General features: G+C 42.3%; 2 protein-coding genes across 3 annotated transcripts in view; one reads left to right on the top strand and one right to left on the bottom strand.

The window, feature by feature from the left end:
• nup98 (nucleoporin 98 and 96 precursor) overlaps positions 1-19,981 on the top strand; it is a 25,869-nt gene extending 5,888 nt beyond the window's left edge. Inside the window, exons 9-35 of one of the 2 annotated variants that reach the window (XM_073478971.1) lie at positions 330-467; positions 874-1,006; positions 1,160-1,252; positions 2,082-2,222; positions 2,724-2,857; positions 3,060-3,247; positions 3,825-3,941; positions 4,821-5,007; positions 5,370-5,469; positions 5,629-5,742; positions 5,943-6,081; positions 6,224-6,401; positions 6,617-6,775; positions 9,340-9,579; positions 9,677-9,809; positions 10,483-10,727; positions 10,865-11,049; positions 11,202-11,464; positions 11,853-12,128; positions 12,440-12,597; positions 12,703-12,843; positions 12,968-13,116; positions 14,578-14,799; positions 15,212-15,453; positions 15,711-15,865; positions 16,623-16,734; positions 17,342-19,981. In XM_073478971.1, coding sequence (XP_073335072.1) covers positions 330-467; positions 874-1,006; positions 1,160-1,252; positions 2,082-2,222; positions 2,724-2,857; positions 3,060-3,247; positions 3,825-3,941; positions 4,821-5,007; positions 5,370-5,469; positions 5,629-5,742; positions 5,943-6,081; positions 6,224-6,401; positions 6,617-6,775; positions 9,340-9,579; positions 9,677-9,809; positions 10,483-10,727; positions 10,865-11,049; positions 11,202-11,464; positions 11,853-12,128; positions 12,440-12,597; positions 12,703-12,843; positions 12,968-13,116; positions 14,578-14,799; positions 15,212-15,453; positions 15,711-15,865; positions 16,623-16,734; positions 17,342-17,541 — 4,542 coding nt within the window. In that variant the 3' untranslated portion in view covers positions 17,542-19,981. Of the gene's footprint in view, positions 1-329; positions 468-873; positions 1,007-1,159; positions 1,253-2,078; positions 2,223-2,723; positions 2,858-3,059; positions 3,248-3,824; positions 3,942-4,820; positions 5,008-5,369; positions 5,470-5,628; positions 5,743-5,942; positions 6,082-6,223; positions 6,402-6,616; positions 6,776-9,339; positions 9,580-9,676; positions 9,810-10,482; positions 10,728-10,864; positions 11,050-11,201; positions 11,465-11,852; positions 12,129-12,439; positions 12,598-12,702; positions 12,844-12,967; positions 13,117-14,577; positions 14,800-15,211; positions 15,454-15,710; positions 15,866-16,622; positions 16,735-17,341 lie in introns of both variants that reach the window. The other variant, XM_073478970.1, reaches the window with a different exon arrangement.
• On the bottom strand, positions 18,624-24,967 carry LOC141006704 (uncharacterized). Its single transcript, XM_073478928.1, has 8 exons — positions 24,962-24,967; positions 24,467-24,764; positions 24,278-24,346; positions 23,972-24,000; positions 23,305-23,397; positions 22,177-22,269; positions 21,822-21,902; positions 18,624-21,369 (listed from the first exon to the last, which is right to left on the bottom strand). The coding sequence occupies exons 1-8, from the start codon at positions 24,965-24,967 to the stop codon at positions 21,307-21,309; spliced, it is 732 nt and encodes a 243-aa protein (XP_073335029.1). The 3' UTR covers positions 18,624-21,306.

Here is a 24,967-nt window from a genome sequence, read left to right as displayed (position 1 = left end):
TGTCTACAAGTCCTTGGAAAATATGTATTTTTTTTAAATGTGTATCTTAAATTCAGTTTCCGAGGACAACATATTTTTAACCTCAACACTGGATCTGTCCCATAGATATCCATTAATGAACTCTGACTCCAATTTAACAACTAGGCACCTTTTCTAGCTGCCTGCAGAAAAGTGAATGCATTCATGACTTTGATTCTGCAGGAGATGAAGAAAAAAGATGAAACTGTCTAAATCTGCAGTTTTAATGCAGTATGAGTCAAAAAGCACTTACTCCTCATTATGAGTTTTGAGGATGTTTTATATCTCACCCATCCGCTCCTGTGATTCAGGGTCTGTTTGGGAACACGGCAGCACCTCAGTCGAGTGGGTTGTTTGGCGCCGCTCAGACGAGCACCGCCACCGGCTTTGGGACAGGCACCGGGCTGTTCGGGCAAACCAACACTGGATTTGGAAACGTCGGCACTCAGGTATGAAACGCAATGCTGTTGCAATTAAATAAGAAATAAATAACCCAGCACATACCCAAACAAAACGAGACATTTTATAACCTGTAATGACGTCACTTGACCCAGACGGTCAGGTTTACTGTGGGTGTTCTCTCACAATCTCATGGAAAAACTCAGCTTCATAAAATGGAGTAGATAAACTCATAAAGATGTTCTTGGATCTCTGAAAGCAGGGAACTAAACTATAAACTGAAACGTCGACAACAGCAACATTTGAAATGCAATTTTCACACAGAGGGGAACAGAATAGAGACCCTGTAGTTCAGTGTTGATGCTTATTGATGTTAGAAAACATAACTGCTGCAAAACACTCACTGTGTGTGAACATCGTTGTAATGTTTCTCTGTGTGTTTGTCGTCTATTACAGCAGAGTTTATTTAATAAGACAGCTGGGTTCGGCACCACCACCACCAGCGCTCCGTCCTTTGGCACCGGCACCGGGCTGTTTGGCAACAAGCCCACCCTCACTCTTGGGACTGGAACCAACACCTCCACCTTTGGTGAGTCTGCTGGTGTTCAGAGAGGAGATGGGTGTACACCAGCAAAGTGAAACACCTAAAACACCTGATGGTAAACTGTACAGATGCTTCAGGCTGCTTTAGTATTAAAGTTGATTTATTTTGATAATTGATGAGTATTTTTGTGTTTTGCAGGTTTTGGTGCAAACCCTGCTGCAGGGAGTCTGTTTGGGAACAAGCCGGCCACCGGAGGACTGGGGACCGGACTGGGAACCAGCTTTGGAACAGGTACTGGAGCCGGCGTAAAATCGGGAAGGGTTAAATCCTGTGTATGTAAAATAAAATGTACTTAGGACTTCTTCCCTGGTATTGCATGACTGCTTCACATCTAGAGGATGATTAGAAACCGTGGCGATCAGTAGTTGAACCTTTTGTGCCTCCGACTGCGATAGCCAGGCCGGAGGCATTATGTTTACGGATTGTCCATAAGTATGATGAAAATGAAATTTGGCACAAACCCACACTCGGACTCAACGATGAACTGATTACATTTTGGAGGTCAAAGGTCAAGCTCACTGTGACGTTGCATATTATGAAAGCAGAATCTCAAGAACGCTTTGAGGGAGTTTCTTCAAATTTGGCACAAATGTTGACTTCGACTCGAGGCTGAACTGACTACATATGGAGGTCAAAGGTCACTGTGACCTCAAATATTGTGAAGACAATATTTCAAGAATGCTTTGAGGGATTTTTTTGTCAAATTTAGCAGAAACCTGCACTTGGACTCGAGGGTGAACTAATTACATTTTGGAGGTCAAAGTGCACTGCAACCTTACATATTGTGAGTTCGCAGTGACCTTGTACCATATTGTAGCTTCTTAGGAGCTTTACCTTCTTTAGAGCGGAGGCATATAACCGCCAGGCGGTAATTCTAGTTTGTTTTGTTTCTTTGCCTCGCTCTGGTTATTCTTATTTCTCCCAGATAAATCTCCTTTAACTGGTTACAATGTGCAGCAGACCTGTCAATCAGGCAGGTGCAGGTTACAAATGAGGAGAGACTGTGGTAACACACTGAGAGAGTCCTCACAAAAATGTTGATGTTTTGTGTGATCAGCAGTGGGCACAGGACAGACGACTCTGTTTGGGAACAACCAGAACAAACTGGGCTCCACACTGGGAGCGATTGGAACGTTTGGAGCGACCGGATTCAACAGCGGAGCGAGTACGCTGGGCTTTGGAGCTCCACAGCAACCCATTGGTGAGCAGCTGACAACTGACTGTCTGATCCGATCAGAAAAGCTGAAAGGCTTCCATAGCTACAGTTGCATGAGATTCATTGTGGGAGTTTAGGATGCATCCTGTTCGTTGTTTCCATGTTTATCAACACTCAGAGCACTGAGGAAGACTTTCCTCGAAGCGTCTTTTAGCTTTGTGCTTCTAAACATCAGGAACAAACTTCAACTTCATGTCACAGGTCTGTTGACCTTCTTTAGCTCCTCCCAACGATCACACCTTACACCTGTGTGACTGTTTGATCTCAAGTTTTTATGTGAGAACTATTCCTTCTCCTTCCTGCTGAACCAGCTGCTGGGAATTAAAACTCCAACCAATAAAACCAGCCAAAATTTAAAATCGCCCTTGTTCTCCCGTCAAACAACATCTCCTTGATTGACTGAAACCATCAGTGTTTATGCTACAGTTGACCTCTCCCAGGACAGGTGAAGCAGTGTTGATCTGTTTTTCCATTTCTCTTCTGCAGCTCTCACAGATCCGAGTGCAGCTGCTGCCCAACAGGCCGTGCTTCAGCAGCAGCTCAGTATTCTGGCGTACTCACCGTATGGAGACTCGCCACTGTTCAGAAACCAGCTGTCAGACCCCAAGAAGAAAGAGGAGGTGAGCCAACTGCAGTCTGCTGGTTTATTCACCATGTTGTTGTTGTAGTTTGTCTTCAGTAACTGAAGCAGCTGCTCTTGTTTGTACTTTCTTCTCTAATGAAGTGTTCACGTAATGTAGGTCATCTCTCTGAAAACAAACAAGATGTAAGAATACATTTCTGCTGATTCAGTATTCAATCACAACTTCTGTGCTCTGACAGCGTTTGAAACCAACAAATCCCACGGCCCAGAAGGCTCTGACCACGCCCACTCACTACAAGTTGACCCCCCGACCTGCGACCAGAGTCCGGCCCAAAGCGTTGTCGTCGTCAGGCGCCTCCAAGTCGCAGCTGTTCGACGGCCTCGATGACGACGAGCCGTCTCTGACAAACGGAGCCTTCGTACCCAGGTAACCATCTGATCACCATGGTGACAGTGTCCGAATGTGCTCTCGGACATCATCTGGTAACACGCTCACTTGTTTTATCACTCAGCCTGTCATGATAAAGTATGAATAGACATTACTCGGATCATTTTTGTTGACCTTTTTTGCTCATTGCGTCTACATGTGTGAAAGAATCTCGCCAACATGAGGCGGAAATGACTTGCAGGGTTTTCCCACCATTATAACACTTTCACATTTCAGTTATTGTTTTGGTTGTGTGGTTTTATTTATTTATATTTTATTTTATTTGGGGTATTTTAATGTTTTTAATGTCTGAGTTTAAACAATTGAAAGTTTAATGCTGGTTGACGGGGTGCACTTGCGTCAATATCATATTTTCTTTATTTTCATAATGTTAAACTGACAGAAACTTTGTATATCGCGGTTATTTCTGGGACAATAAATCGTCCCAACACTTTAAACTAGCAAATTTTAAAGAAAGTACAATCATTTGTAATGAAATAAAATCCTACACAACTAGTGTCTGACACACCAAACCAGCCAGTGTGTTGTGGTGACCGAGTTTGTGTTTTGTTTACAGGAAGAGCATCAAGAAACTGGTGCTGAAGAACCTGAACAGCAGTCAGTACAGCAGTCCAATCAACAAAGAGACAGACGACCTCGCCTCACCGTCAGACTATCCACAGAACGGACACAGGTCTGAACACACACACACACACACACACACACACACACACAGGTCTCTGCTCTTTGATTGATGCTTTGGGGCTTCGAACTCAGCAGCACAGTGACATCTGCTGGTTTGTAGGAGGTATTGCAGCGCTTGAAGATTGAAGCTGCACAGTAACAAGACCTCTGATTTTAATAGTTTTAATCTTAAATGTGAGCAGTAGGGTTAGTCTGCGTGTTTTTAATAAATCTGTAATATATTTGTTCAAAAGTGCTGCAGTAAATGTAGATGCTATCATTCAGCATTTTACAATAAAATAATATATTTCTTGTCAAAGGGTCTAGGTCAGACCTAAACAACTGGTGGCCTGTGGACTGTATGCGGCCCTTTAACAACCTTGTCCCAGTCCTGTGATCATTTTACTAGTAGGTTTATAAGCCCATTCATCAGTTTATGTCTGCTGGTAATCACAAAAATTCTCATTAAAAGTATTAACAGACGCTGTTTAAGTTGAGGGAGTTTATGCCGATCAAACTGAAAACCAACTTCTAAGTTTCATAAAATGAAGTGTTATTTTGACACATTTAAATTCAGAGCTTTACAGGTCCGACATGGAGAATGTAAAAGTCCGGCCCTTTGGTGCTGTACTTCAAGTAGTTGAGTAGATGTGGTCAAGTATATAAAGTATTTTTATACTGACATTAAATAATAATGTACCTTATTGGTGTAGACTTTTTGCCTATAAATTAGCCGTGGGTGGAAATGTTCTCACTTGGTTTTCTTCGTTCCAATTATCTAAGACAGTGACTTCACAGGAGAGAAACGAGCCTTCACCTTCTAAACAGACAGACGACAGACACACTGCAGAATATGCAGGATGATTCAAACAGCCTTTTTATTCTGCAGTCATATGGAGGAGGAGGAGGAGCTGAGGGAGGAGCCGGGCCCCAGCCGGGCAGACGACGACCCAGAGGTCACCCAGTTCTACGTCAACCCCATCGCTAAGCCCATCCCGCAGGGCCGCGTCCAGACCAGCCTGCAGGACACCATCAGTGACCTCAACATGCACAAACCGGCCAGGAACGGACTCGAGGTCAGCAGCCAGAGTTTCTGATGTTCATGTGTCGGTTCAAAAAGCACATTGCCTGTAACAGTTTGATGAGCAGAGGCAGCTCAGAAGGCAGCGTGACAACAGCTGACATCCTTATTTTTATTCTGTTCTCATTCAAGATATTTAAATATTCTCCTGATACAAACAGACATTTTATATCATCATCATAGAAAAACCACAGATCAAGTTTTCACATATGATGGATCTTTATCGAGTCGGAAACATTAAAAGTCCAGAAGGTTCGACTGTTCTGAAACTTCAGTCTCACTCTCAGATCTCAGAGATTGTAGATTTAAATCATGCGTTGTGTGCTGATTTTTACTGTCGTTATGATTTTTCCACAGCTGAGCAGTGAGGACGTGTCGGCGTCCCTGGGGGAGGAGTCCCTGCAGGAGGACAGAGAGGAGGAGCAGCAGGAGTCCCAACAGGCTCCTCACCCAGCAGGTCAGAAACACTTGACACTCCTGTTAAACTGTAAAAAAAATTAAGACCACCTTTACCCGAACAATAAGAATGACGGGGCGAAGTATTTATCTTTTAAAAGACCTGATCTTCTTCGAGTGGTTGCAGAATGAATTAGGTTTTCTTTTTCTGTTTTTTCAGGCATCGTTCTGAACCGTGTTGGTTATTACACCATCCCCTCCATGGAGGATCTGGCTGACATGGTGGATGAAAACGGAGACTGTGTGGTGGAAAACTTCTCTGTTGGCAGGAAAGGTAACGTCTTCACCTGACGTCCAACTTTAAAGATATTTCTGCTCTAAACTCAAAGTTCAATCCAAACAGAACAGCTCAAAATGTTATAAGAAATGCAGATAAGATTAACTCCAGTTTACCTGCTGGGCCTCAGTTAAACTGAGCCACTTGTTGTCATGCAACTCTTAACTGGACAGACGTGTTCTGATTGGTCCGAACAGGCTACGGCTCCATCTTTTTCCCCGGCGAGGTGAACGTGACAGGACTGAACCTCGACGAGATTGTTCACTTCAGACGCAAGGAGGTCATCGTGTACCCAGACGACAAGAACAAGCCGGTGGAGGGGGAGGGGCTTAATAGGTGAGCAACAGGAGAGCAGGTGAAGCCAGCGGCTGTAACGCAACACGCTTGTGATGGTTGACTGGGTCGTCTGTAGGATAAAAGAATTTACCTCATGCTGGCCAGTTACATGTTGCTAATCTAGTTCCTGATCCTATCGTAGGCGGGCCGAGGTGACTCTGGACGGCGTTTGGCCAAATGACAAGACGACCTGCACTCAGATCAGGAGCCCCGAGCGTCTGACTGAGATGAACTACGAGGGTCGGCTGGAGAAAGCCTCACGCAAACAGGGAGCTCGTTTCCTGGAGTACAGACCTGAGACCGGATCCTGGGTGTTTGAGGTCAGTTACTGCCACTCACACACCTTTCAGAAAATAACACCTCAGCTTATTTACATCCAGTGATAACGTGTCACCTAAAGTTGTATTTTTACTGTGACTGAGATGACAGAAGAAGCTGAGAACACTGTGAATATGGATGTTATTTAAATTAAGATCAGTCAGATCAATCAGTTCTACTGGTGCTCAGGTGTAACCGACTCCTCCCTCTCTCTCAGGTGGCCCACTTTTCCAAATATGGGCTCCAGGACTCTGACGAGGAGGAGGACGTCCCGCCAAAAACTGACCCCAAGAAGCTGAAGACGATGACACTTCCTCCCTCCAGGCTGCAGCAGCAACTGCCCACCACCCAGCAGCAGGTGGCGCCACAGGCTCAGGTAGAGCAGCCTGCCACCATCAACACTCATCATCATCATCATCCTCACTGACACATCTGATGATTAAAGGAGCATTTCACTCAAACTTGTGCTTATATTCAGCTGTTTGGTCGTAGTGGGGGACCATTAGTCAGTGGTTCACCTGCAGCTGCAAAAACATAAAAAAGATTCATCTGCTTTCCTCTCCAGTGACGGCACTTTCTATCCTTTAAATAGCTTCCTAGTTATGTCATTTTCATGAACAATGCTAATCCAAAGGCAAGTGTCTTGAGTTTTCCCACAAAAGCTTGAGACTTTTCAGAACATGAAATCTTCTGACGTGTTTATAACACTGGTTTTTGTGATTAGGAGCTTTTTTTTCGGTCATCAACCAAATAATGATCAGTTTAGTATCGATTAGTCAACCAGCTTGAAAAGACGAGATATTTAAGAGAACTGGGGTTTCCAAAGGTGGAGGTTTTTCTGATGCAGATTGAGATTTTTTGAAAGTTTGATAGGTGTCAGAATGTCGTAAGCAAACAGAATAGTGAACAGAGTGAGAGCTGTAAATGAGCTGAGGTCAGACTGCCGGACAGGATTTTACAGATGCACTTTGCACTAGCAAAGGTGTTGTTCTGTTTCCAGCAGGTTTACAGGAGTCTGTCTTGCAGTTCTGATGTCTTTAAGTTAAGGCTGAACAATCAATTGGAATTGTGCAATATACAAATCAGCAGAGCAACATGTTTTTATAAAGGAAAAATGTGTCACAACATGTTAAAGTTCTTAGTCCGGACAGAAGGGAGCATTCTGGTTTGTTACAGACTGCAGTAAAAAAAACATTTTTATATTTTTTTACAGTGGAAATGATGCTGCATAAGTTACCTTTCCTGCTAAAATTGTGATTTATCACAATATCGATCGATATAATCAGAATATGATGTTATAATCGTTATTATTATTATTATTATTCTGCGTTACTTTGAGTCAAATGTATTGAAAGTAAAAACAATTCAGTGTTTGAACAGAGATTGTAGAGAGAAGGACGGCACAGAAAACTGCAAGAGAAATTACAGACGGTGTTTCTGTGATGTGAGAATCAATCATCTCTTTACAGAACATGTTGGGAGTCTTGTGTCTGTGGCTGATTCATATTTGGTGAAAATGTTCCTCTGGTTAAACCCACGGCTGCAAGGAACAATTATTTCTCTGTACCAATTAAAATGTAGATTAATTGTTGGCATCGAACTGAACATGACTCCTTCAAATGCCTTCAACTCAAAGATAATCAGTTTACTGTGATATAAAACAGAGACGCAACAAATCTTCACATTTAACAGGATGGAAGATTTAAATTTCTCAGTATGTTGCTTAAAAATGAATTAAAGTAATCGACTACTGGTTTCACCTTTAGTTAGAACCACACATCCATCTGTTACATCAAACATGAGTTCTGGTTTCTGCAGTTGAACCACAACGAGATTTCAGTCTTTGAGTCACTTCAGTCGTGTGAACAGAGGAGAGGAAAATTAACTAAATGTTTGGATTCGTTTGTCAGCAGACAGAAGAATTTACTGTTTCTGTCGTCATAGCTCTGAATTCTGTCTCCACATCTGACGTTGTTTTGGTGCCAGCTGTTCTGTTGCAGATCTGACACTGTTCTACTGTCACAACATGAATAATGAGTATTGAGGGAATGATTTCTTATATTATTGTAAAACTAACAGTTTAGCTTTGTGTCTCTGCAGAATGAACAGAGGAAACAGTTTATAACTGGATCTAATGTGTTCATCAGATACTTTCTGTGAGTCCAGCAGCTCTGATTTCGACGCTGCTTCAGCTTTAACTTGAACAGAGAAAAAGAGGAAATATTTTCAGTATTTAGGAAACTAATGAGATGCTTAATGTTGAGGTTTGTGCATGAGTTCTTACAAAGAATGTCTGTGTTGGTGTTTTATTAGTACATTATAGTGAGCTTATATCCTGTTTAAAGTTGGTGGATAATATTAGACTCTAACATGCTTCAAGATGTGTGACATAATCTGTACTTATTTTCATTTTTCAAGAAAAACTAATAAAGTTAATGAAGATGATAATTTAATCTTTGGTCTGTTAAGTTTCTGTGAAGAGCAGCTTCTCTTTGTGGTCGTAAACAACCAGAAATCTGAGCTGGTGGGAGTTCAACTTTCAGCCTAAACAGTTTTCTTGCTAAACTTTGAGATTTTTAGTTTTTTAAAGTATAAAATGTGAGTTTTTAATCTGGATCAGGACATGTATCTAATCTAGAGGAGGGTTTATACTCTGACCTCCATCAACAATCAGCAAACAATACAACTAATGACTCTAAACACAGTCAAAGGATCTGTGAGTTGATGCAGGTCAAGCAGAAATTAATGTAATGTCTGTTACATGTTAAATAAAGTTGTTCTATTGCAAAGAACAAGCCAGCAAGAGTTAATAATGAAAGGAAATAATGAGTCTTTGATGATCGTTGATAAACTGTTGGGTTTAATTTTTGTCTGTCAGACTGAAATGACTCATAATGAAGCAACTTTTTCGTCATTCACTCTGATTGTGTGTGTGTTCAGTCCACCATTGTCGTGGATCTTCCGGGTGGCATGGCGGAGCTGGACAGCGACATGGCCGACATCACCCAGAGCTTCCCGACAGAGAGCATGTTGGGAGGAGAGGAGGACGGCGAGCTGCTGGCGGGGGAGATGGACACATCAGGCGGAAAGCTTGGAGGTTTGATCTCTACGGAGCACGACGGCATCTCTGCCTCCAGCCACATCGCATCCTCTCTGGGGATCAACCCGCACACCCTCCAGGTAGAGCCGCAGTCCTTGTCGACAGACATGAAGTGCATCGCTTCATCACACTGCTGTCGGAATTAAACCATCAAATCTTCTCTCTCTTTGTCGGCAGATCATGAAGGCCTCTTTGTTTGCGGAGGATGAGGAGGAGAGCGAGATGTTTCAGGATCACGGAGCAATGAAGGTCACCCCTGACGTCTCGTCTCCCCGCATCATCCTGCCAGGAACCCAGAGCCGACCGTCCGGTAGGAAACACAGATCTCCCTCACCTTCGTCTGTTTTTCCATTGGAAACCCTTCATTTTCTTTCACAGAGTCTTAAACTCTGTTTTGAGGCAGTTAAGGGGAAAAGTGATGGTAATAAGGCCACCGTCCCCACCCAGAACCATCCTGTTTTCATTATGTAAATGAATAAAGTGCTCTACAGATGATACAGAGATCATCCTGTTAAATGTCCGGCGGTGTTATCATAAGTTTCTTAACTGGTGAGAAAATTTCCTCTGTTATCCCGACCTGCTACTGTTGTGGTTAAAACACTAACATGAACAGTTTTCCAACCAACAATCAAAAATTCTTGTTAACTAAAATAATCAATGATCAGAAATGTTGCTGACTAAAAGATTTGGCTATAATTCAGTCCTTGAATTTGTTGTTTGTGCAGGTGAGAATGAGTTCATGAAAACATGACAACATGTCCTTTTATTAGACAACAACCACATCACAGATATTTAATTTATTCAGCAAAGTTAAACTACATGAAAAATAATCAGGATGAGCAGGTTTTTGTCTTGAACCAAAAGAAAAACTTCTTATCAAGCAAACATATTATTAACATGTTATATTACTTTAGAAAAACATGATAAAGGAGAATATTCACAAGACAAATCTCTCTCTCTCTCTCTCTCTCTCTCTCTCTAAGTGGGAGGTCTCCTCCAGGCTCGTTTTACCTCCGGCCTCCTTTCTCAGCTGTCAGATTCTCCCCGCCCACCTCCGTCTCGGGGGTCTCCAGCAGCTGTCGAACCCCCTCGGCAGTTACACTGGGCTGGACCGGGCCCATCGTCCTTCGTGCTGCCCCCTCGAGCTCCAGAGCCTTCGATCAGGACAGTTGGCGTCCGGCGGCTGGGCGGCCCCGTCCCCTTCAAAGAGTCGGTGACTCAGGGGAAGGTTGGTACTGATTCATATCTATCTGATGTCTGAGTCGGCCTCGGATGTTCCTCTGGGAAGTTTACTCTGACCTGAAACATGACACAAAATGACAAAGAAAACGAAATAATTCATGTTGTGTTGTTGTTGTTGTGTAGGGGAGTTTGTTGATGGACGCTGGACTGTTTGTGGGTCGTTCCTTTCGGGTCGGGTGGGGTCCTGGCTGGACACTGGCACACTGTGGCCAGCGGCTGAGCTCGCCACTGGGCAAACAGCTCGAGCACCAGGAGCTGATGGCCAAAACTGACTTCAGCTTCCCACCAAAACCTGCCAGGAGCAAACCGTAAGACACTGACCTGGCCTTTAAAAAAAATTCTTCTGAGCACCTGATGTGTAGATGTGAAGCATGAAAAAGTTCTGTAAAGACAAAAAAATATATAAATCGCAGTAAATGAAACGGGCTGTAAGTTCATGTTGAGTCGTCTCCTCCTGCAGACTGATAGAGAGCTCCTATAAGGTGGTGTTGGAGCAGCTGGTGGGTCTGGAGCCTTCAGCAGTGAAGACCAGTGAGGAAGAGGAGGAGGACGAGTGCCAGGCGGTGCTGCAGCGCCCCCTGGAGATCTGTCTGAAGCACAGCACCGTCGACACAACAGACGCCTCCACCTGCCCTCTGGTTCGACCGCAGACCGGCGTGGCGGCACTGCACGAATACGCCGAGTGGATCACCGAACTGAACGACAAGCAGGGTGACGCAGACTGTAAGAGAGAAATGATCTGGACAAGTTAGAAACTAGTTCATGTACATAAGTTGACACAGTAAAATAATTGGTTTGAAGTTCATGTTGAAATAATGTTTCTTCAGAATTTCTGAATATTTTGTTTTGTATTCAGTATTGTTGTGTGTTGGTCATAGCTTTAAGAGTTTTACTCAAAATAACACTTAAATAACACTGACGGCTTCTTCTGATCCTCCATCCTGCAACATATACTCTTAATGTTTAGTTGTAATAGTTTAAATGAGTCTTGACTCGATTTTACCCTGTATACTATCAACAGACACACGGCCGAACACAAATAAACAATCTACCAGCAGGTCTTTTTTTTGGGAAACACGAGCTGTTTTTGACCCGTCTCTCTCTCCTTCAGCCGTCCTGGGTTACTGGTCTGAGGTCTGGACCTTGTGTGAGGCCTTGTGGGGCCGGTTGGGCCCCACAGATCAGGAGCCAGATGTCGAGACGCCCAGCGAGTATGAGCAGCAGCTGGAGAGGAGGCGGACCTTCTCGGCCTGGCTGTCCCGCGGAGCAACCTCCAGGGTGGAGGAGGAGGTGGCGCTGGCGGGGAAGGGCAGCCACACGGAGGCCATCTTCAGCTACCTGACGGGCAACCGCATCAGTGAGGCGTGTCGACTCGCACAGAAGGAAGGTGAGATTTATAACGAGACGAGAGAGAGGAGCTGGTTCAAAGCTAAACAGATTTCACAAACATTTTTTATAAATTCAGCACAAAGAAAGTGTCAAAGGTAGACTGTGGATAGTAATAAACTGACAGATATGTAGCATAAGCTGCTGTCACAGTGAATCTGTTCAACTTCACATGATGCTTTAAGAAGCAGCACAAGCTGGAGGTGCTACATGATAAACAGACAAACACGAGGGGGGTAGTTAGTAAAATGTTTCATCAACTGTCTCTGTTAAAACTACCAGCTCTGCTAACACGCAACTGTTTGTCCTCAGGAGACCACCGTCTGTCCCTGCTGCTGTCTCAGGCTGTCGGCTCTCAGTACTGCCGGGACCTGCTCGCGCTTCAGCTCGCTGACTGGAACCGCATGCAGACCGACTGCTACCTGCCCGAGGAACGACTGCGCATCTTTGCGCTGCTCGCCGGGAAACCTGTACGACAACTAGCCAAACAGAAACGCTTTTACTGGCTCAGAGAGATTCACAACACACGTTTGTTGTAGTTTGATGCTGATTGTGTCTCCTGTCCGTCCCTGCAGGTGTGGCAGTCGTCTGACTCTGTGGTGAACGTCTGCTCCGAGTTGGACTGGAAACGCTCCGTGGCCGTCCACCTCTGGTTCATGTTGCCTCCGACCGCCTCAGTGGCCGACGCCCTCGCCAAATATGAAGCTGCCTTCCAGGTGAGCTGCTGCCTCTCAAACTGCAGTCACATGATAGTTTTACTTTTATTTTGTCTTTTACTGTGTTGTTTCACTCTGTTGACCCTCCTGCCGTCCACTGAACATCATTATTTCTGTCCTGCAGGGCTCATGTGAGGGGGGAAAGTATGCCTGCGCCCCCCTTCCTCCGTACATGGAGGCGGAGCAGCTGGACATGGAGGACGAGGAGGAGGAGGAGTCTAAACGACCACTGCACGACCTCTGCTTCCACCTGCTCAAACTCTACAGTGACAGGTAAACCAGCCTCATCATCACTCACCTGCAGCAGGAACAAAGTTCATATGAATGAGGATGTAAGACGCATTATTATTATTATTATTATTATGATTATTATTAACAACAGATTTGTGTTTTCCTGAACTGGATAAAAATTCTGAATGATGAAGAAACCCAACATGAATTTAAAACAGACGTTCATCTCGTCTCATCCATCAGATTTAAGTTCTCCTCTTTCAGGCTCAACTGGTTTGGAGGTTCAGGTCAGCACATAAAAACATTCAATACTAGAAATCGGATGGGTGGGCGCAAAAGATCTCCAACAGGTGGAAACTTCTCAGAAAGGTTCTTCGAAAAGACAAAAATACAACTCCAGCATTTTTTTAAATGAGCGCAATACAGACTTTTGGCAGCAGCCATGGTGGAAAATCTGATCTCAGAGCTGCTCAAACTGCAGAACGTCTGACCTGCTAGAAAACCATCAGATTGCTGATCAGAGATGTGGTTAATCAGAAGGTGTGACCTCAAACTGAACATCCAGCATCAACTGATCTGACTGAAATTCAGCCTGATTCTAAAGTAACTTTATAGTGAAGGTATTTTATTTTATTTTATAAAGAAGTTTTACTCATGATAGTCAGATTATAACAATGCATGTTTGATTTCTGTGCAGCAGAGGCCGACAATATTAGCTTTTAGTCCCTGATATGATTCAAACTAAATCAAATATACTGGAAGTATACTGGAAGAAGTAAAACAACTAGTCATTAAATGTAACAAATCCCCAAATCACTTGTTGAGAACAAGCTAAACTGCTAAAAATAAATAAATACAAACTCTTTGATTCCTTCTTCTGAGATGTTTCTTGCTTCTTTGTCTCATCTGATGAAAAAGTGACTGTTGGCCCAACGTTTGAAAACATTTTTGACTATTTTCTTACATTTTATAGACAAAAAACTAAATCAATTAATCAAGAAAATATCCAGCAAAATAATTGAAAATGAAAAAAATTGCGAATTGCATCTCCCACTTTTTGCCTTAATGCAGCTTAAAGTTTGTCTCATAACCTCCAATTTGTTTTTTGTTTTTTTATACGATTTTATTAAGATTTTCGATATATACAACAAACAACCACAGGCTTGATGACAGAACAAAACAATAAAGGCCAAAAATACAACAAAACCAAACAAAGACACACGACAATACATTGCTCCACACATCCAACAGGTTCAATATCAGTGTCGTCATCTAAACCTTCAATACAGGTAGGAGTACATTTGCACCAAATATCATTCCTCTTTATGGAACACCTCAATTTGTAACGCAGGCCTGCTGTTACTAATCGTTAGTTTCAACACCAAAGATGACGTGACTGAGGACATCTCTAAAACATCATCAGGGTTATTTTCTCCTTCAGAATATGATGATGAATTATAAACAGATCTCTGATGCTCCAGTTGTCTCTGTGTCGTCCTGCAGACATTACAGCCTGCAGCAGCTGTTGGACCCGCTGACCGTCACCTGGGAGCGGCTGGATTACCGTCTGAGCTGGCACCTGTGGGGCGTCCTGCAGGCGCTGCACTACAGCCACCTGAGCGCCCCACGGCAGGGACTCCTCCACGCCAGCTACGCCGCACAGCTGGAGAGTGCTGGGCTGTGGCACATGGCCATCTTCATCCTCCTGCACATCCCCGACCACACGTACGTTCAAATGTTCAAACTGGATTAAACAGTTGTTCTGTTTTCTTTCATCTTTCAACACCTGTCCCTTCTACATTTGTTAAATTGTAATTTGGATTAAATCCTAAATGTATCTGCTGATGCGTGAAGCATATTGATCACTTTATTATCGATGTGTCGAGAGGAGTGTTTCTGAAGTTTACAAACTGTAACCAGAATAATGTCGGTTTAATATGAGCGTCAGTTGTAGTGAGAATGTTCCAGCAGCAGTGAGATTCAGTCTCATCTTCTTCACCTCCTCCTTTGTCTGATTCTTCATGATTTGGTATTATTTCAACGTCTTTAGCTTTTATCAGCCTCTGTCGTCTCCACTCATCCTCCCTGATGAAAAAACAATCTTCATTCTTCTTCACTGTGATGTTTGTGTCTTCAGTCAGCGGGAGAGAGCGGTGAGGGAGATGCTGACCCTCCACTGCCCCCTGCAGGAGACTGACGAGTCGGTCCGGAGGGAGCGCTTCCTGACCGAGAGGCTCCTGATCCCGGAGCAGTGGATCCACGAGGCCAAAGCTACCCGAGCCCGCCGCGACAGCGACAGACACCAGGAAGCGCTGCACCTGTACCGGGCCGGGTACTGGAGCCAGTGTCACCGGCTGCTGATCCAACACCTGGCCTCAGGTCTGCACACTCTGAGGGACTCTGTGTACCCTGGTTTTAATGGACAATACAGAAAAACTGATCAGTTTCAACTGGTTTTCAGTTTTTAATGTTCGTATGTCGTGTTTCTAACTGTCAGGAGACACGTCTGAACTCGGTTTACAGGAATCAAGGTTTTCTTGTGATGAAAAAACCTCAATAAGTGTCTGTTTCTGCAGCAAAAAGTGTTTATTGTAATTCAGTAGATTCAATCTATCATCTGTATAATCCCTCTGTAGACTGCATCATCAACGACAACCATGACTACCTGCTGGAGTTCCTGGAGGGGCTGGCGATCCCTGAACACAGCGCCACCATCCAGGACTGGGACACTGCAGGGAGGGTTTACCTGGACTACATCCGGGTCATCAAGACTCTGCAGGACATCCAGCAGGTACGGACGCCGTCTCTGTTTCTAAATGCTTCAAATATAAACGTTATTCTTTATTTGAGTTGTCACAGTGTCACATGAGCAAAACAGACTTTTATATTTGTTTCTGTGCAAAATGATGAACATAAAACTTATAAGATGGAGGAGTAGTTTAGTTTTAAGTCTGTCGCCGGCTAACATGTTAGCATGCTGCTAATGCAGTGTTGAGTGGTCACTGAGTACTTCAGGTTAGTAAGGTTATAACTTGTATTTATTATTTTTTTCTTACTTATTATTTAAAAGAGTAGAAATAAAAGTTTGATGAAGACAAGATGGCAGCCGTACGCTTCAGATTATTTACTTGAGTAAAGGTGACAAAACAAAACTAATAAAAATAAGTCGTTCCTTCAAAAATGAACTTAATTTATAGCTCAGAAGTGTTGGCAGCAAAATGTACTTCAACAACAAAGCTACTTTTACATAACACAGAATGAATACTTTATATATTTTTATCAGTATTATTTAAGTACTTTATTGACTTTTGGCTGGTTTGACCTTTAATGATGTGACATGTTTAGTAAAGTGATCTTGTGTTTTATATGGAAAACTTTAATCTGTAAACTAATGACAGCTGTGAAATAAATATAGGACAATATAAAGTACAACATATAAACGTGTAATGTACCATAAAATGAAAATACTCAGTTAAAGTCAGAGTACCTGAGTAAATGTACTTAAAGAAGCGACTGTTGATGTCTGATGTTTGTGTCCTCGCTGACAGATGGACAACGCTGGTTACGAGCTGGAGCGTCTTCACACCGACGTGACGTCTCTCTGCAGCAGAATCGAGCTGCTGCCCTGCAGCACCGCCAGAGACCGGCTCGCCCAATCAGGTGAGAGCACGACTGCTTCATGTTCATCAAGTTTAACCAGTGACGACACGCTGACGTCCAGAAACAACAGCAGCTGGATTCACTCACACATCTGTCCTCTGATTGGCTGGCGTCTGATTTAAGACTCATGTCTTTGTGAGATTATGTTAAACTCTCTGTCCTCAGTTGATCTGACGGCTTTTGAAAACAGATCAGAAGTAGATCATCTGAAAACAGTGTCACAACATGAGGCTGCAGTGTCTGAAGTGATAGAATATGAGTTTATATGTGAGAAGGAGATATGATGGCGAGTATTTGCTCTCTGAGGAGGTTCTGCAGGTCTAGAAGTGATTTTTGAAGACAGGAAAGGATTCAGCTGACTGATTCGAGTTCATTCACTCGAGGGAACACAGAAGAAGAGTTTGTGTTGAGACTTCCTGCCTCACAGTGACGGCAGGAAGTCGTCATTTGTTTGCAGATCGTAGTAAACAAGAAGTTCAGGTAGGTGAGTGAAGTCAGCTCTTGTTGTTGGATAAGAATGAAAACCTGCAGACGTTTCCCACAACACACAACCTAACCAAGCCCCGCCCCCACCCCCGGCCCTCCCTCCCTCCCTCCCTCCCTGCAGAAATGGCGAAGCGTGTGGCCAACATCCTGCGCGTGGTGCTGAGCCTTCAGCAGGGCGACGTGGCGTCCGACTCCCTCAGCATCCCGCTCACCCAGCTGGCGCCGCACATCACCCGCCTGCCGATGCCGGAGGACTACACGCTGGAGGAGCTGCGAGGCCTCACGCAGTCGTACCTGCGCCAGCTCATCGTCAGCCAATGAGAGCGCACATTGACAGGTGTTTTTTTTTGTGTTGAGATTTAAGACGCTCAAACATCACGAAACTCTGATGCAGAAAAGGAGCGCGAAGAAAGTCTGTCGTCTTCAACCGAGGAGGAGAACAGTTTGAGAACTTTAACCTGGAGAGTTTATTTACTTTGAGCTTCTGCGGCGCCTTCAGTTTGTCCAGAAAACAGCAGAGAGCTTCGATACGTCATTCCTCATCGTGTGTGTGTGTGTGTTTGTGTGGGTGTGTGTTTGTGCGTGTGTGTGTGGCTTCAGAGGAGCATTTGAAAATGAAACAACAGTCAATGTAATGACTCCTGATTTAAACCTCCAGACCAGTGAAGTTTTATTTACTACAGTCTACAAATCTCATATTCTGAACATCACAGTCAACTTTTAAAACCATTTTACTGGTTCCCAACCTGAAGGTGCAGACCCCCAACAAGACACGTCTGTGGGGTCGTTTACCAAATCATCTTTAATTTTTCAGATTCTAAGTTCATGATTTACAGGATTCTTTTACCCAAAACATTTAAAAACAATTTGAGAAACTGTGTAAACTGAATCACTCAAACTCGAACTGATCGTAACTGACTGGTTTCATCTTGAAGGGGTCACAAGACATTTAAATGTTTTTTTGGTTTGGATTACAGCTGCAACTAAAGATTATTTTCATTGTCGACCATTTTCTGGATTAATCGACAAAAAAAAATCACAAAATGGTGAAAAATGTCGATCAATGTTTTTGTCCTCAAACGTCTTGTTTTGTCCAAAACTCAAAGATGTTCACTTTACTGTCACAGAGGAAAGAAACCAGAAAATATTCACAATAACAAACTGGAGTCACAAACATTTGGACATCACTAATTGATTATCAATTAGTTGATGATTAATTACGTTTTGAGTTTGAATTTCAGACTAATCAATCAACTATCTTCCCCCAGAATCACCGTTCCTACCTTTTAAATAGTTGACAACTAATCGATTAACCGGCTGATCATTGCTCCTCCAGTTTCTCTTCAGTATGAAAATCAATCAGTGTTTATGGAGTCCATCATTTTATATCAATGTAAAAAAAAACACTGACAGAAAATAATCATTCAACTGTAAACGTGAGACCAAACGAAAAGAAAGGGCAGATTAAAGTCTTCACAGCCTGCAGATCTTCTGTTCACACCTGAGCTTTTATATATTTTGACACAGATTTGAACCAAGATTCAAGAGCAGAAATTAAAGGAAACCAAATGATGATGTCAGGAAAAGGATGTGAAATATGAAGCATGTGGAGTTTGTAGACACGCTGGTACGGCCCTTCTTTATCACTTTATTTGACCTGAAGAGGTCGGACTGAAAGTAAATTCACACTGAAAGTCATTTCTGTTCCGTCGTTGTTTATTATTTTGAAATGCTCCCTGAAAACAGAATTATCTCCATCTTTAGCAGTTTCTTTCTGTTTGAATAGCGTCTTTGACACTGTGCATGTGAGTGTGTAAATGTGACCCTCAGTCACTCGTTTGATCTCCGACCCCAAAGAAAGCTCCAAGATGTTGATTAGCTCTGACAAAAAGAGGTTGGAGGGCAAAAATCCTCTCTGACTGCTTGTTTTTCATTTAAAGATTTGGATTTGATAAGCAAATAAAAGCAGGCGTTAGCTTAGCATAGTGTGACCGTAGCATCTGTTCATCTGTCGATATGTGAATAAAGACGATTATCTTAATATTAAAGCCGAGCGGTGATGTCGTACAAACGGGTTCGATGTGCACAAAGTTTCATTTTTGGAGACGACTCAGAGGAAAGCTCAACATGCAAAGTGTAAAATGCCTAATGGTCTATTTTTGTAGATTTCTTGTTCTTCTGTTTGATTTGAATGTAAATCAGAAGTGTGTGCGTGCGCGTGTGTGCACGTAAACCAGAGAAACGACAACAAACAAGCGTGTTATTTTTTATTAGCACTTCATCAGAGTTAGTGAAGAGTTTCCTTCCAAAACGAGCTGCCAACCAGAGATTTCGCTGCATGTAATTATATAAATATTGTATATTTTTGGAAAATCAAACAGGGAATATCAGGTCGTTTTTATCCTCCACCTTTAATTATTAATAAATTGGATGCAAAGAGTTTTGGAATGAAACCCTTCACTGATCGATCGATCAATGGATCATCTTTCTTTTGTCCTGTAGAGTAACTGTCCGCTTGCCAAGAATGTTTTTTTTTCTTCTTCAAAATAAAATCAGTTTAGTTGTTTCTCGACAAACAGGAAGCTCTATATGATGTCTGTTTTTTCTCCTGTTCAACAGAAACAGTGTATGTGTGTGTATGTATGTGTGTAGTTTATATGGATGGATACTGCTTTGTGTGGTTGTGTGTGTGCGTGTGCGTGTGCATGTTTCTGGATGATTTTGTTGATGATATTTTTTAATAAAGTCAAGTAGAAATAAAGTTGTTTTTTCATGTCTTTTCTTTCCAGTCTCAACAACTATTAAACTGTCTGAAGCTCTGAACCATGAAGACGAAGATGAAAACTCAACAAGTCGAAACTAAACTCAAATTTTATTATTTTATAAAAACTGAAAGATTTTCTTCCACTGCAGTAACTTTTCGATGGGACCAAGAACTTTCTGTGCTGCTTCATTTATAAAACAAGAAAGTTCAGCTTCTTACTAGAATTCGCATTAGGACAGGAACTGGACTTTTATTGTTGTTTCTAAACTTAGTCGAGTGTATACCTCCGCCAAAGCTCAACAGTCCCCTTTAATTCAATCACGTCTAATCCATCATCAATAAAACATATTTTAATCCGCTAGATCCAAATTGTAGTAGCCCCGAGTCAAGTTGTACTCACTAAGAGATACCAGCCACCTAAATATACCTCATTTTCTTCCTGATGATCCGTGTGTCATTTCCTGAGTAAAAATTCCTGGATCCGTCCCTCCACACCAAAAGTTATTGGGCTCTATTCTGAGACTTATTGTTTTTTCTGTGAAGCTGCTGACAAACCAACCAAAACGAACTAGTGAGTGTAAATTTATTGTATGATTGTTTTAAAAACAGTTGAATATATTTTCCTCCAAACACTCGACAGCTCGTCATCTGTTGTGGAGACTGAAGTTTTCAGCCAGGTGCACAAATTTACAGAAAATCAGAAAAGTGATCTCGATCTCTGTCATCGTTCTTCACGGGTCGTTAAATGTGGCAGAAACAAAACCGTGTTAAAGGGGTTCTCTTAGTATCTCCTACGAGCGTCATTTACACTCTGGACTGAGAATTTTAAAGAACCTACCATTGATACTTCTACTGTGCATTTGTTTTGAATGTAATACTAAATCTTTTTCTTTTTACTACAATTGATATCAGCTTAACAGTCTGAGTCGTCATCTTTGGAAAATGTCCATGAATGTGAGAATAAATGTGTACTTGGTTTGTCCCACTTTGCTTGTTATGACAGCACGTACTCGAGCTGGCATGGACTCCACAAGTTGGCACAAAACCAGATGAATGTTTGGCTTTCTCCATCTTCAAGTGCCCCCTGTAAATGTTCACTGTTACCCATGTCCCAACATCCCTCACTCATTTTGAATAATGCAGTGAAATCTTTCATTTAATCTTTATCACAGAGGAACTGTGCTGAGAGTTTGACAGTCTGGAGTTTTGTTTTTGATAGACGAGTTTCCAGTTCCAATTTTTGTGTGTTCACGGTGGAGAAAAAACTGAAATAAAACTTGAGTTTAAAACCTCCAGAGCTCTGCCTCCAGGCGGGCGCTCTTCTAAATGGCCTTTTTGATTCCTGCAGTTTTCTTTGTTCCAGGCTGGACAGCAGCACTCTGAGCCTGCAGGAGGACAGATTGAGATTCATGGTGAAGGTTTGAGACCAGCTGACAGGTACAGAAGAAAACTCACTCATATAAAATGGTGGAATAGTTCACTGGTTCCCAGAGTGGGTGTGTTAAGGGCGAGCCACAGGAGGTTTTAAAACATATCCAAACAGGAAATAAGCGATAGAAATTGACATCACAGTGAAAATGTGCTGATAGGTGAGATGTTGAGAGTCCATCTCAGCCCTGATAACAGTCTGAGACATGCAAACCTCAAAATATTAACAGCTCAACTCTTTTGGTCGACTGTCTTTCTTCTGGAAGTTACATTTTCTTGCTTTAAAAACTTTACTTAACAGGTATTTATTTAAAATGTTTTGGTAAACTCTGTCGGTTGATTAGTACAATACGTTTTTTAAATTAAAACACATTTCAGCTTCAGTAGAACAGAGACGACCTGCAACTACCTTGGAGGTTTTGGTGGATCCGTTTGACTCTTGCTTCTCGGTCTTCTTCTGTTTGGGCTTCACAGGTTCAACAGGATCAGCCTGAACAAACCAGAGACACAACATTTGAATATAATGACATATATCATGTTCATTGATGATGACCTTTAAACAACGCAGGTCGTCAATGGAGGGTTTTACTTTTAAAGTACTGGCGGAGACCCTGCTGTGAAAAATGGGACACCTCAGGGAAGTGTGTTCAGTCCTCAAATCTTCTGATTAAGACCGATGTTAACGATAATAAACAACCAAAGCTGACTGGAGAGGAAATCAGACAGATGTTAACATCAGGAGAACAGAGGTGTTCTGCTGTGACCTTGGAGGTTTTGGTGGATCCAGCTGGTTTCAGGGACAAATCTTGCTTCTGGGTCTTCTTCTGTTTGGGCTTCACAGGTTCAACAGGATCAGCCTGAACAAACCAGAGACACAAAATTTAAACACTACTATGAAGAATATTTCCAAAACTTGAAAAAGTTAAATAAAATATAATTCAACAGAACCACAGACTACAGATGGTTTGTGGTTCTGTTGAATTATACAAAGAGTTTCAACAAAACTGATCGTTAAAACCTTGATGAAGACAGAACTTCTGTCAGGGATGTTTAGTTTTAGCTCTGTGTGGTCAATAAACTGTTAACTGATCCAAAAGTTTAATTAGAGAGATACTGCTGCCATTCTTTCTCTCCCGAGACCGATTCAGAGCTGAACTTTGTGTATCAGCTGATAAAATACAGAAAATACACATTATTATATTTTAAGAGCTGTATACTATGAGCCCTGTATGGATGTGCTTCAAGGTCCAGTTTGTACGAAAGTGGATTTTTGAGTCTCGTTCCCAACTTGTCAAATACTGACTGATTGTAGGTCAGGTCGCTCACCAACCCACAGGGTCAGTATTCGACGAGTTTGAAAGATTCGACTTTTCTTACAAAGTGGAGCTTTTAGTTACACGAGTCACTTGCTGTTTATGAATATTGGCTACTTGTGCAGTTAGAAGAAATCTTAAGTTGTATTCAGGTGTAAAGGACACTGCTGCGAAGTGGCCATTTCTAATTAATACTGTAAATGATTTGGTATCAGATCAGTGCTTAGATTTGTGTTCTCGACTTGACCTGATTTCAGTATTTTGGCAGCATCGAAGGCGTTTTGAATATCGGGTTTTACTTTTAAAGTACTGACGGAGACCCTGCTGTGAAAAATGGGACACCTCAGGGAAGTGTGTTCAGTCCTCAAATCTTCTGATTAAGACTGATGTTAACAATAATAAACAACCAATCTCCGCCATCTTGTGCAATATTTATATTTTATATTTTTTCTGTCTACTTGCTACTGTCACAAGTGAATTTCCCCGATGTGGGATGAATAAAAGTCAAAAGTCAAAGCTGACTGGAGAGGAAATCAGACAGATGTTAACATCAGGAGAACAGAGGTGTTCTGCTGTGACCTTGGAGGTTTCTGTGGATCCAGCTGGTTTCAGGGACAAATCTTGCTTCTGGGTCTTCTTCTGTTTGGGCTTCACAGGTTCAACAGGATCAGCCTGAACAAACCAGAGACACAAGACAAAAACGGTTTGATAACAGATACTGGTTTGTTGATAGACAACTGGACACATACAGAGTAATCAAACTACTTTAGCTGTTAACACTCACAGACAGATAAAAACTCTACATCTGACACTCTCTTCTGGTGTCTCGTCTTGTCACTGTTCTTCCTGGAGCCAATCACATTTTTGTAATGTAGCTATGTGGTTTGGGAAAAAGATCAGAAAAATAACCGAAGTACTTTTATTGCCTGAACTGAACCAAAGTGCAACAGACAACTAACAAAAAGTAAAACATAAACTAAATGTTTTTCACAGAAACCCGAGGGAAGGTGTTTTAATTCTCTCGTCAGGTGTCATGTCCTGATGAGTGTGATTAAACATGACTGTTGACTTTAAAGCTGAGTTCACTGCCGCCTCTCAGATTACTGATGGTTTCCTTCTGGATACAAAAGGAGAAGGTAAAGAAACAATAATTCTAATTAAAATAATAAAATATTTTAATATCAGAGAAAAGAATGAGACTGTGTAAAGTGTTTTTTAATAATCTCATGCTTTCTTTCACTCTCACCTTCTTAGGTTTGCAGCTCTTCTGTTGATCTTTAAGAAAAGAAACAAACATCAGTGTGTTGATGGTCTTCAGGTAAAACTGTTTCTGTGTGTCGTGTGTTTAATTTAAAAGATTTCAGCTGATGATTCATGTTATTTATTTGTCTTGCAGGTCACAGAACAGACTGCAGGTATTAATGACGTCCTTCTTTCCTCAGTGTGTCCTTAATACTCTGTCACAGTGATACAGAACAGACACACTCATGATGTGTTCACTGTCCTGTCAGAGTATTTGATTTCTGAAGTGGTTCAGTGTGTTTTGACTCACCAGCTGCAGGTTTTTGCTTCTTGTCCACTGATCCTGAGGCAGCTGCAGCTGCAGCTTTGCTCGCTGCCTCTGAAAAAGATGTTTTAAAAGTTAAACACAGGAATTAAAAGTGTCTGACGGATGTCGAGTCTAAATAAAACCATAGTCTGCGAGAACATCCAAACTCTGGACCTGATGATACAAACTCACCCTTTTTTTTCTGCTGTTGTTTCTTCAGTTTGTCCACAAAGGGCCGCAGCAGGTCCTGGACTGCAGCGTCCATCCTCGGTATCTGCTTCATTTGTTTTTCTATCACAGTGATGGACTGCTCAGTCCCAAAGTGCTCGATGATGATCTGAGGGATCTCTTCTCTCACCTTATCACTCTTCACACCCTGGGGGATTTTGTCGAGATCGAACAGCATCTTCTTGAACTGTGACTCGGTCAGCTCCTCCAGGATGGAGGTCAGGGCTGTTTTCCACTTTGACTCTAAAGTCTTTACTGACATCTGCAACACAAATTAAGAAGCAGTGATGGATTAACCAAATAACTACAGAAGTAAAGTGTTTAATAAACTCTTACCGTCACTTTCCTCTCAGATCTTTTGTTCTTCGACGTCCTCAGGAGCGGTTTTTTATGGCGGGAAGATTTAATTGTCTTCCGGGGTTGAATACAGGTAACAGACTCCAACTTAAAATATCTCACCGACAT

This window comes from Pagrus major, chromosome 13 (assembly GCF_040436345.1).
Source record: "Pagrus major chromosome 13, Pma_NU_1.0".
NCBI lineage: Eukaryota > Metazoa > Chordata > Actinopteri > Spariformes > Sparidae > Pagrus > Pagrus major.
This window is presented reverse-complemented; position numbering and strand designations above follow the sequence as displayed.

What these genes read in the sequence shown, in the direction of transcription:
- LOC141006704 (XM_073478928.1), bottom strand. An exon ending in ACAACAGCAGAAAAAAAAGG is followed by an intron (nt 24,347 to 24,466) that starts GTGAGTTTGTAT and finishes CATCTTTTTCAG; the next exon opens with AGGCAGCGAGCAAAGCTGCA. An exon ending in GATCCACCAAAACCTCCAAG is followed by an intron (nt 21,370 to 21,821) that starts GTAGTTGCAGGT and finishes GTCCTCCTGCAG; the next exon opens with GCTCAGAGTGCTGCTGTCCA.